Source organism: Danio rerio, chromosome 16, assembly GCF_049306965.1.
Source record: "Danio rerio strain Tuebingen ecotype United States chromosome 16, GRCz12tu, whole genome shotgun sequence".
Classification (NCBI taxonomy): domain Eukaryota; kingdom Metazoa; phylum Chordata; class Actinopteri; order Cypriniformes; family Danionidae; genus Danio; species Danio rerio.
In genome coordinates, this window is record NC_133191.1 from 37,501 (window position 1) to 50,000 (window position 12,500).

The following is a 12,500-nucleotide window of genomic DNA, read 5'->3' on the forward strand; positions in this document are numbered from 1 at the left end:
TGCGTGCACGTGTGTGTGTGTGTGTGTGCATGCATGCTTGCTTGCGTGTGTGTGTGTGTGTGTGTGTGTGTGTGTGTGTGTGTGTGTGTGTGTGTGTGTGTGTGTGTGGCAGATTCTGTCCTTTAGTCTCTCGTGTCTCGGTGTGTGTGTGTGTGTAGTGTGAGTCCTGCACCGGTGCTGACGGATCCGCAGTTTGACACACACAGGAGCTCATTATGGGCTGTTTGTCTCTGGACGCTGCGTCTGGCAGGAGTCGTCGTGTGTAAAGTGACTCGGGCAGCGTTTCTGCATCTCATTTGTTCACAGGCCTTCACAAGGTCAGGCTAACGCTGCCTTTATCAATCAGGAGTGTTTCTGTGCAGTGTGTGGGGAAATCCCCGTCCCCGACTCAATTAAAGAAGAGTAAAAGTGACGAGGGTAATCCACTGAACACAAACCAGGCCGTAATGTGAGCGAGTGTTTAGGGAGACGCGTCTGTGCAGCTGTTCTCCAACACTAAAGACTCTCCACACTGCTCCTGACCCACGCTGAAGCACTGACATCCCCTCCATGCAGTCAATGACCTGACTCCCTCCAGCCTGCAGTGAAAGCCATGAGGTGTTGAGCTGTTGTGTTGTGTTGTTGTGTTGTTTTCTGTTGTGTTGTGTTGTGTTGTGTTGTGTTGTGTTGTGTTGTGTTCTGTTGTGTTGTGTGTGTTGTGTTGTGTTGTGTTGTGTGTGTTGATCCAGCAGGAGAGTGAGCGTGAGCTCTAGCGAGTGCTCGTCTTGAATAGTCTTGATGATCGTTGTCTCCTGCCTCTCTCCTCTTCTGCTCGTTGCTGTAATGACCTTCTCCTTGAGTCTGCGTCTGATTGCCTGTGCGCACGCTGGCGGGAGAATGCCGTTCTTCATTGTGTGAATTAATTCTCAGGCCGAGCGGCTGAATGGCAGTTTGATGAGGCGGTGGGCAGTGTGTGGTCTTTGGGGTTTTGAACAGGGCAGAGTGCTGTTTGGGATAAATAATGGCGCTCAGAGTGAGGCTTTTAAAGCACATCAACACAGCGCCGGTGACGAGAAGCCGCGCCACATCATGCTGAAGCATCAGCTGGGGAAATTAAGCTGGAGAACGCCTCTTATTCTGCTCTTAATGAGCTTGTGTCTCTCTCCCGTGTGTTCGCGTTGCTCACGGCCCTTTGGCTCCGACTGCTTTCATTTCTCTGGCTGCGTTTCTGCTTCATCTCCATCACCTGTTCACCTCAGAGCATCACCTGTGCCCATGGCAGACGCTGCTGTTTACCTGTCTGTGTCTCAGCGTTTACCCTGAATGTTGGTCCAGGAGGAGCCGGTCAGGCCCTGTGTGTAATAGTGTATATTGGCTGTGTTGAGTAAGGAGCAGTCATTTATAGACGGTAACTCTACAGGCAAGGTAAAGGTGGGCTAGCAGATGCTAAACATTAGAGAACACTGAAGTGAAGGTGCACTGCCCTGTATATGACAGTCCTGTCGGCTTCATGCTAGTAAACACTTTGTTGCCTGTGCTGTTGCTGAATATTTGGACATATTTACAGTCAGTAATGTCTGAACGTAATGTTAGACCTGGAGTCATACTGAAGCAGCTTTTCCTGAACCTCAGACACACATGTGCTGCTGTACGCCGCTATATTAGCAGGTGTTCAGTGTACATCATTACTGCGCTCACCCTGATGCAGATCAACATCCTGAAGCTTCAGCATCATGTAGATTAATGTCCGACATGACGTTTCTGCTGCTGAGACTGATGTACAGCCCGCCGAGCGCTCGCGTTCCTGTCAGATGAAGAGACTTGTTGGAGATGAGCAGCTCTGCTCCTGTAAATCTGCTGAGATTGGTCTGCGGCTCGGACAGCAGCGCACCGTAAATCAGCCGGACTGGAGGATTGGGTGAGCGAGGCAGGAACTGAGCAGCGGAGTGATGGAGGCGCCGGCGGAGATCTGCTGTCTGTCTGAGCGAGGCTGTGCTCAGATCAGCCGGAGACGGGGATCTGCAAACGCTGAGGTGGAAAAGTGCAGACGCTCTGCTTTACGGAGAGATGCTGCTGCTCTTGATCTGTCTGAGAGATGATCCTCTGAGACGCCAGATCTGCCGGTGAAGCTTCAGCTCTTCAGCGGGTTCATCTTTCTGCAGACGCTGAGATGAAGACTCTGTCTGCTTCCTCTAATCTTCATCCTCAGACGTGAAGCCTCAAAGCCGGAGATTTGTCCTGGGCGCTGCAGACGCTCGATGTTTTACAGGTCTGTCGGCTCCGCTGTCCTCATTACGCTGGTCAGAGCCGCCGTTTCTCGGAGCGCTCAGATCTCTAAATGCCTCTGGATTACGGGGAGTTTCTGCTGCTGCTGATATAGAAACGATTGTCCAGAACACAGAATGACCACCAGGAGGGTTTATACTGTAAAGCGTAGCCTAATCCTCCATGCTTGTGCAGATGTGTGGATGATATAGAGCAGGGGTGTCCAAACTCAGTCCTGGAGCACCGGTGTCCTGCTGAGTTTAGCTCCAACTTGCTTCAACACACCTGCAGGAAGGTTCTAGTGTATCTAGAAAGAGCTTGATCAGCTGTTCAGGTGTGCCTGTTTGGGGTTGGAACTAAACTCTGCCGGACACCGGCCCTCCAGGACTGAGTTTGGACACCCCTGATCTAGAGCAGGGGTTCCCAAACTTTTCAGCCCGCTACCCCCAAAAATGTCAATGCCAGTGACTCGTGACCCCCAATATTCTCTGAGGTGGTGGTTATAAATACAGAAACCTTGTATGCAATGACACGCACAAAACACCAATAGACCCAAGTCTATTCTTTGTTTTTTTTATGTATGTCAGTGCTGTAAATGGGCTAGAAAGTTCAACCTGGTGTTACAGAATCTGCTGCATCTGACAGTATTGCTGTGTCTTCAGTATAATGTAATTACCCGAGAAGTCGCAATCCAATAGAACTAGTAACTATAAGCTACTATAGTAACTATAAACGACTATTTTTTTCTCTTCAGTAGGTTATTGATAAAGTACAGTAAGTCTTAAGGTTTCATAAAAATTAATTGATTTTTAAAAATCACCAGGCGACCCCCCCCCCCCTCCTTCATTGTCCCGCGACCCCTTGGGGGGGTCCTGACCCCCACTTTGAGAACCTCTGATCTAGAGGAACAGGAATATTTCTGTTGTGTGCTGTTTTAGATACACACCGGGGACAGAAGTTAAGGTGTTGTGTATATTTGTGTTGTGTATAACCAACAGACGTGTGTATCTGACCTGCAGACGACCACAGCGGACACCAGAAACATGTGAAGAGCCGTGTGTGTCCAGCAGAGCTCACACTAATGATCAGCCAACGAACATCGCTCAGTCCTTATGCACAGACTGATTGTGTGTGTGTGTGTGTGTGTGTGTGTGTGTGTGTGTGTGTGTGTGTGTGTGTGTGTGTGTGTGTGTGTTTCAGGAAGGCTCAAGAGCAGAATAAGAAGGTGGTTTTGGCTGGATGTGTGCCGCAGGCTCAACCCCGCATGGACTATATAAAGGACCTAAGCATCATTGGGGTAAACACACACACACACACACACACACACACACACACACACACCAGCACAGGCTGAAATCGGCTTCAGCGTCCTCTAGTATTCAGATGTCTGAGCTCCAGGCGGTCAGCAGGAGCTCTGCAGGCACATCCCCAGGTGAGAGCAGTGTGTGTGTGCGCGCGTCCATGCCGGACCTGCCGCTGGTCTGCTCTCTCTATAGTCATTATTCATGATCTGTAATTCAGCTTATGTGTATCTGATGACTCTTTTCAGTCTATTAGTGTGCTTATTAATAACAACATGACAAGAGATCGTGCTGATTTGCACTGTTCAGGGTGCAAGGAGGTGTGGAGGAGGTGATCACAGCACATCTGTAGATGTACCGCCGTGTCCGCTGCTGTTCATGAACTAGTGTAGTGTGAACTGAAGGAGAGGGTGCAGGACTGAGCTGTGTGCTCTTAATATTGAGAAAGCCCAATCAGAGAAGAGGATGTCTGCAGCCCCGCCTCTGTTCGGATGTCTCCGCCTCCCACATGCACTCTTAAGGGCTCAAACTGTGGGCAGAGTGGAGGGAAGACCAGACCACAGCAGAACCGACAGCATAGTAGTGTAGACAGAGCTGCAGTCTCTCTCTCTCACACACACACACACACACACACACACACACACACACACACACACACACACACACATAGACAGGATCTGGCTTGTTCTAACCTGCTGAAGTGTGTTCCTTTGCATGCGTTTCAGCTGTGTGTGTGTGTGTGTGTGTGTGTGTGTGTGTGTGTGTGTTTCTTTGCTCATTTGCATCAGTTCTGCTGGGTCAGGGTCAGTCGGAGCTGCATGTGTGGGTTATACTGGTTTGGAGGCGACAGCACCTCCTTACCGTTGGAAGGCTCACCTTATGCAAATGAGCAGTTATTTGCATACTGTGCTGAAGCCGTTGCTTGTCTCAGGATGTGAGCAGGATGTGCGTGTGTGTGTGCGTGCGTGCGTGCGTGTGCGTGTGTGTGTGTGTGTGTCCATGTGTGTGTGTGTGTGTGCGTGTGTGCAGGAATAATCAGTGTTATTCTCCTTCAGACTACAGCTCTGTGTGTTAGCGCTGTAATGCTCAGGCCTACTCCAGTGTTTATTGGATGTAATGACGTTATTGATGATGAGCTGCTGGTCAGTGTGTGGGATCACCAGCCGACTCATGAAGATGGAGGAGACCGGTCAGTAGCGCAGGGCTCAGTCTGACTGCATGTGTGTGTTCATAACGGCTCTCTAGCAGAGTCTGCTTTACACACGCCAGAGTCTGCTTCACACACACAAGAGTCTGCTTCACACACACAAGAGTCTGCTTCACACACGCCAGAGTCTGCTTTACACACACAAGAGTCTGCTTCACACACACAAGAGTCTGCTTCACACACACAAGAGTCTGCTTGACATGTGCATGTCTCTGGACCTCCGCTGTGTGTTCTGGACCTCCGCTGTGTGTTCTGGACCTCCGCTGTGTGTCCCGCTGCAGTGTCTGCTCTCATCAGTCCATTCTCCTCACACTCAGGAGAGCGCGGTGTCTTCAGCTGACCCGGCCCGAGCTCTCATTACTGCACAACTACAGAAATAGAGGAGCGCCGCAGACCCTCTCTACCTGACTCAGGCAAGTTGCTTCAGCTCGAGGGGTTCAGCAGTCTGAAAGAGCCCAGACACTGTCCCAGAGGAAGCCCGATCAGGCCCCTGAGCTCACGCTTACTGTAGACACAGCGGTGTGGTGTGCTGGAGCTCTGTCAGCGGTTCTACAGCAGATGCAGACGGCGAGGAGAAACTGTGGAGCAACACCACACCATCAGGAGGAGCAGATCTCCAGGACCCTGCAGGAGCTCAGGGACAGCAGTGCCCAACATCACACAGCAGAAGCTCCAGCACAGGCCTCCCTCTGTCTGTGTGGACGCAGCCTTCATCTGGAGGTGTGGAAGTGTTTGATGGACTGACCTCAGCGTTTCTCTGTTTGTCTGCCGTCCCTCTGTGTTCAGCTCGTGTCTTCTGAAGCAGAAGCTGTGGGGATGCTGAAGCTCATTCTGAAGTTCTTCTCTCCGGGCTGTTAGTAAAGTGTGAGAGTTTCTGGAGCCGGCAGTGATGTAGACCTCCTGCCGCTGTAAAACACCTCCGGCACACATGAAAGAGTCCACAATACATCAGCCTTCTTCTGCCTCTTTGAGGAGTGCTGGAGCGTTTCCCTCCAGAGCGTTCCTGCTGTTCACAGTGGATCTCACTGCCGGACGCCTGCTGAGATCCAGCTCCTGCGGGCCTCCATTGATTTCTGGGCTGTTTTCAGGCCTGGAGCGGGCCTGTGCGTCCCTCGGCTGATAGAAGGCCCCGGTGGAGGCAGAACGGCTTGGGCTGGGATATTTACCTGCAGGGTTCATCGCTCGGTGGATGCAGAGTCCCTTCAATGCCGCAGATCAGCTCCTGCAGTCTCCAGCTCTGCATGCAGAAATGAGCCGAGCGCAGGAGGGAGAGATTACAGACATCACCTCCATCTCCATCCTCCATCTCCATCCTCCATCTCCATCCTCCATCTCCATCTCTCTCTCTGCTTCTGTCAGGGTTCATGTCCATCCGTCTGATATAGAGCTTCACTGTCCTCATCTCCTGTATAGACATCTCTCTGACTGTCTCTTCATTACAGGGCTTCTTCATTACCTCCTGATGTTGGAAGCGTATGAAATAGTTTAATAGATGATGATGATGATGATGGGTCGTGCAGCAGAATAAATGATTTGACCCAGTCTCTGTGATGAAGACTGAGCTCGGTGTTCACGTGCTGCACGGCTGGATCTTTTCTTCTGTTATTGCCACTGAAAGCACATTAATGTTGCTCATCTCACTCACATCAGCATTCAGCAGATCACCTGATCACTGCCCTGCTCTGCTGCTGACTCTGTTCAGGAGTGTGTTGAGCTCTGACTGACAGCAGAGGATGGAGATTCACACATGAGCTGAAGATGAGCAGCAGATATTATGTGTTCATATCGTCTGATCAAACACACGTAACAGTTCATCTGGAAATCACTGCTCTCTTTATTTATTGGAGTTTATCATCCTGACCCAGCCGTTCCTGATACACACACCCTGTTCCAGCAACACACTCTCATATGAAGTCACTGCTGTCTTCATGCATATGTCCAACATCTTAGAAGATCTAACGTGATGTGCTTCTCTGCAGGTGCAGCAGATTGACAGAGTGGTGGAGGTTGTGGACGAGGCCATTAAAGGTCAGTCTTACACACACACACACACACACACACACACACATGCTGTATTGTTTGGCTGTTCCACAATTCCTGCTGTGCAGATTGAGATATGATCTACTGTAAGCCGACATGGTGACACAAGTCTTATGTGCCCCTTCAGGAAGTAGACCCATCTGCTGCTTTAATGCTGAACTTCAGTCAGAGATTATTAGCCGGAAGCACTACTCAACCAGCGGTCCTGAATCCTAATATTTTAATAAATTACACATTTATATAGGATTTACAATGTGTGTGTGTGTGTGTGTGTGTGTGTTGAAGGTCACTCTGTACGTTTGCTGGGTCAGAAGAAGGAGAAGGGCAAGCGTCTGGGCGGAGCGCGACTAGATTTGCCAAAGATTCGGAAAAATCCTCTGATTGAGATCATTTCCATCAACACAGGGTAAGATGAGCCGCTCAAACACTCACTCACTCAGTCACTCACTCACTCACTCACTCAGTCACTCAGTCACTCACTCACTCACTCACACAAACACACACACTCACCCACTCACTCACAAACTAACTCTCTCTCTCACACACACACACTGGCTCTCCTGCTGTCCTCCAACACTCCGGGTTTACCCTCCCGTCTGCAGGACTCTGATAGTGTCATGATGTAGTATGTTATGTTGAGGGCGGCGCGCTGATCTGGGGTCTGTGGTAAAATTAACGCTGTTCTGTGATCAGCTCAGACTGCAGCTGTCTCATGTTCGTGAGCGTGTGTGTGTGTGTTAGGGCTGGTGTGTGAAGACTGAGCAGACAGAAGGCTGCCTGTGTTTCTGGACGCCTCCTCCCTCATTCAGGCTCTTACCTGAGTCTCACAGCTCTGATACACAGTGACGCAGACATACTGAGCTGTGTGTGTATGTGTGTATGTGTGTGTGTGTGTGTGTAGATGATTCACTGTTTACTGTCGACTGACGCCTCATTTCATCGAGAGAGTGAGTCAGCAGTGTGTGTGTGTGTGTGTGTGTGGGAGAGAGAGAGAGACTCCGCCCACTGCTCTCTTGATTGGCTGAGGTCTGTGATTGTCAGCTCTAGTGTAAACACTCCTGTTGTGTTGCTGAAGTGGTTCAGTAGTGTGTCTGCTAGGAAACGGTGTTGAATAAAGACAGACACACACACACACATGTGCACAGATCTGGCCTTTTCTCCACACGTGTTCTTCATCGATCTCGTGTGACATCATCATCAAACACCAATACTCAACACCATAAGAACAGAGGACCCGTGACAGATCCCTGTTGCATTCCTGATATCGAGGATGCTTCGATGCAGAACTCGCTCTAATAGTCCCAGAAGTCATTGCAGCTGAATAAAGGAGGTGCAGCGCAGCAGTCTACACCTGCTCATCACTACGGTCAGACATCCATCTTCATCTCAGGAGTTTGACTGAGACGGTGGAAGTACACATCACATGAGATCATCAACAGGAGTGTGAGTTTGCTGAACTTCTGTATAACCGGTTTGATCTCTATATTGTGTGTATATGAGTGAAGACAGTAAATGTTTGTGTGATCATGTGACCATCAGTAAGAGCGGAGCATCTCATTCCTCACAGGAGTGTTCTGGGCTGTGTTATTCTGGGCTATGTAATTTTGCAAGTTGACTCTCCACAAGAACAGCAGCCGCTTCTCTGTGCTCATAGGAATGGAGAAACAGCCAATACTTCTATATTCCCTCATTTTTTATAGTGTAGGTTATTTTCTCTCCGCAGACGTCTGCTTCAGTCAGAAGCGCACTGGTCGGCTGTAATGTTTGTGCTGTCGTTAGGCTTGTGTTAGTGCTGCTGTTCTCCGCAGCTTTACTGTGGTGTTTTCAGACGTTCCTCCTCTGCTGCAGGAGTAATCTGCTGTTTCCTGCGGTGTGCAGTGGATTGTGGGATTGCTGGAAGTTTGTTTACTGGAGCCTGAAGCAGCTGGAGTGATTCTGTTTCTGTAAAGCGAAGGTCAGATTAACTCTGCAGATTCTCCTCCAGTTATCGAGGAGCCTGAAGGCGTCTGCTGAGCCGGTTCATTCTTCTGCAAACACTGTAGAGGATTCCTGTGAGCCATGTCTGCTTCAGTGCTGCTGTTAGGGTTATTTCCAGCACCGTTCTCTTCAGGATTACACGTCTGGGTTAGGGTTAGGGTGTTTACTCCAGAGCTGTAGATCCTCCTTTACAGACATGTGCTCCTGTAGTTTCTGGCTGGATGAAGTAAAGACACTGATGCTGTGTGTGTTCGGGACCGGTTCCCCCTGCGCTGGAGTCTCTGCGCTGATTTCTGCTGGAAACACTGAGTTGACCTTGAACACTCCACATGACTGTTAGCGCTGAAATGTTCTCAGGTTGGTCTTCTTCTTCCAGTTGTCACGCACAGTACATGTGTCTGCTGGTCGCGGCTCTCGTCGTGTTGCTGTTAGATTTACTCTTCATGAATAATGCATCTGGCCGTGGGCTGCGGTCGCTGTGGAAGCGTGAAGCTGAAGACGGTCTGAGCTCCAGGCTTCACCTGACCTTTCTGCATCTTCCACAATTTGACCTCTTGAGCCTAAAAGAGTGAAAACTGTTCAGTTTAGAGCCAGAGTCGATGTTCATTTATTCTAACACAGAGAATAAAGAGATCTGTTCCAAATGAGTGTGTTTCCTGCACTGACCGGGCACTGCACACTGCATGACTGTAGATCTCACTTGTGCTCCAGTTACTGTTAGCAGTCCTTAAGAATGGACAGTAGAACTTCAGCCTCATGACAGTGCTGATGTGTAACCCAGAACTCTTGTGTGTTTTTCAATAATATAAGGAACATTGAGTCTCCTATTCAAGAGGATGTGCAAACCACAGCATGATTGTTCATCGTATTTGTAATGCACTCGTTTTGCGATTATTTCACAGCTAGGCTTTCCATGATGGATAATTTAAATAATTGATCAATATAATGTAAATCCTGCTAGCCGGATTGTAAAATAGTTGATATTCCTGTTCTTGGCCTGACCGATACTCGCCAGTCAGACTCATGAGATGGTGAGGAGAAGAGCAGAAACTGACCAATAGCAGCAGAGCCCACCTGTGCAGCATCAGACTGAGGAACACCTGGTGCCAAAGGTGCATCAGTATTGAGCAGTATTACATCACTAATAACCCCATGACTTTTCTGGTAAAGAGTAGGGGTGCAACCCGGTGTCCAAACTTCCTCCATCAGCCCTTACCCATCATGGCCTCCCAATCATCCCCATCCACTGAACCGTCTCTATCACCTATAGCTGGTGTGTGGTGAAGCACTGGTGCTGCTGTCCTGTGGCTGCTGGAGCATCATCAGGTGGAGCTGAACACTGGTGATGGTGTGCAGAGAACCCCCCCCCCCCTGATTGTGAAGCACTTTGAGTGTATGGCTGTAAACGATAACTGCGCTACATAAACACACGTTACACTACGCTACATAAACACACGTTACACTACGCTACATAAACACACGTTACACTACACTACATGTTGTCGTGGGATGTGCTGTGAGTGTTTTATGGGGTGTTTGTATGATTTTGAGTAAAATAAAGTGAAGTCCTGCAAACCCTCCCGGTCGTGGGGGCTGCTGAAGGGGACGCTGGGCTCATGATGTAGGGCTCTGTCAGGCCATGTGTGCTGGTGACCCTCTAATGGTGACCCGTCGGCTGCATGTGCACCTGCGAGCGCCGCTAACCCAGTTTATCCTGCGGTTCAGCCTGGTCTGCTGTATGCTGAAGGGACGCCTCTATTTGTCTTTGTGTGGAAACGGGACAGCTGCTGCCGTCCGGCTCCAGTCCCCCATGATTGAGGAGCAGCGGTTGGCCATTAGCACAGATCTGACAGATTAGTCTGTGTGCTCCTCTGAAGTGGCCTCGGCTGATGGGAACTGTGGGAAATGGATGAATTCAGGCCGAATAGCAGTGGACAGAAGTTTGAGTCTCCTCGACTGATCAAACTAATAACGCTGGACACATGTACTATATCAGGTGTCCTCTTTGTCCTTTATTTCTCTGAGGTCAGCAGCAGAAGAGCCTCACTGTTCCTGAGATCAGCCTTTCTGTTGGGGTGATTTCTGCATCAGATGACTGGAGCGTGTTCTCTGCTGGAGTCCTGCAGGATTTCAGTGTTGCTGCTGTGTTCTCCTGGTTAAATGCACGCTGTGAGGGTGTAGTAATAGCACATGCAGTCTGAGCATCACTATCTAATGGCCTCAGAGCGTTTGGAGACACTGACACTTGTAAATCTCTGTGTTTAATGACGCCGTGTTTGACAATCTGCTAATCCTAACACACGGGTGAATGTGAGTGTTTAGCTCAAGCTGCTGCTGCGGTTTCCCTCATCTTTGTTGAAATCTAGGGCAGTCTGCAGGAGCTCTGTTTGGCCCGGGGTTCAGTTGTTTGGGTGGTGGATCCACTAGAGGATTGTAGTCTGTGTGTATGCGTATCGGCCCCTGCTGACTCGACCCCGGTCCCTGGAGACCCTCTGGCTGACGGATGCAGCTGTCGGACAGGTCTATTCTGGAGGTGATGCTGGCTGACAACAAACAATGGCTGTTATCAGATGCGGAGCTGACCCTTGAGTGTGTGTGTGTGTGTGTGTGTGTGTGTGTGTGTGTGTGTGTGTGTGTGTGTGTGTGTGAGAGAGTGTGTGTGTGTGTGTGTGTGTGTGTGTGTGTTGAGTGAGAGGGAGCAGTCAGGAGTTCTGCATTGCGGTTTATTTCTGTGCTGCTGCTCTGCTGGACCAGGCCCTCTCAGATGGAGGATTCGCCAGTCCTGGAGTGAAATATAGACACTTTTCATGCGTCTTCATGTATTATGAGGCCTGTAGCAAAGAAGCATCTCCTTGTGTATTTACTGTAAATATCCTCATCCCTCTAGTGCTGCTGACAGTGTGTTCAGTAGCTGTGTTCATTCCAGTCAGCAGAAACTATAGGCTGATTCCCCACCTTCCAGTTAAAGGTGTCACTCACATTACTTGTGATTCAATTCAATTCATCTTTATTTCGATAGCTTTATAAATATATATAAATATCAATATCACATTACCTAATATTACATGTTCTGTCGTCGTCCACGGCTGTGGTTTGCTGATCAAATTAAAGACAAAAGACGGAGGAGCAGCCGAATTCTGCCGCCGTTTTCTTATCAAATTTGAAGGGGACTGAGGCGATATCTTAGTGTACAGTGCACGAGCAAATCGACAGCGTTCTGGGGGAGCTGTGTAGAAATATAGGGGCTACAGCCCACCTAAAATAGACCTAGCAACGCCCCTGTAGTGGAACATGCTTTAACCAATGCTGATATGCATGTACACACACACACACACACACACACACACACACACACACACACACACACACACACACACACACACACACACAGAGATGAAGCAGATCAGCACAAGTGACAGACGCGTCTCTGGATGAGCTTGATCGCTCGCTCCGCTTCGTGTAAGGCTAACCCTGCTGTGTGAAGTGCTGTTTGTGCATTAGTGAATGTTTCGGCAGTTCCCACAATCCTCTGTGGCTGTGAACTCTTGACGGACCTCTGCCCATGTGCTGGGCCTGGCTGACCTCTGACCCCTGGTGTAGTGTGACGTGGTGATGCTGGAGCTCCCTCATCTGGTCAGTTTGTAGGAGTGCTGGAGCTGCTCTGAGATCAGCTTGAGTGTGTTTCTCCATGATCTGAGTGTCTGCTCTGCTGTGCATCTCTCCGGCTGGTT

The 12,500-nt window shown here is 49.6% G+C and overlaps 1 protein-coding gene across 1 annotated transcript in view; it reads left to right on the forward strand.

Moving 5' to 3' along the window:
- cdkal1 (CDK5 regulatory subunit associated protein 1-like 1) overlaps positions 1-12,500 on the forward strand; it is a 44,422-nt gene that overhangs the window by 12,540 nt on the left and 19,382 nt on the right. The window contains exons 5-7 of the mRNA NM_200627.1: positions 3,445-3,541; positions 6,732-6,780; positions 7,078-7,198. Coding sequence (NP_956921.1) covers positions 3,445-3,541; positions 6,732-6,780; positions 7,078-7,198 — 267 coding nt within the window. The remainder of the gene's footprint in view (positions 1-3,444; positions 3,542-6,731; positions 6,781-7,077; positions 7,199-12,500) is intronic.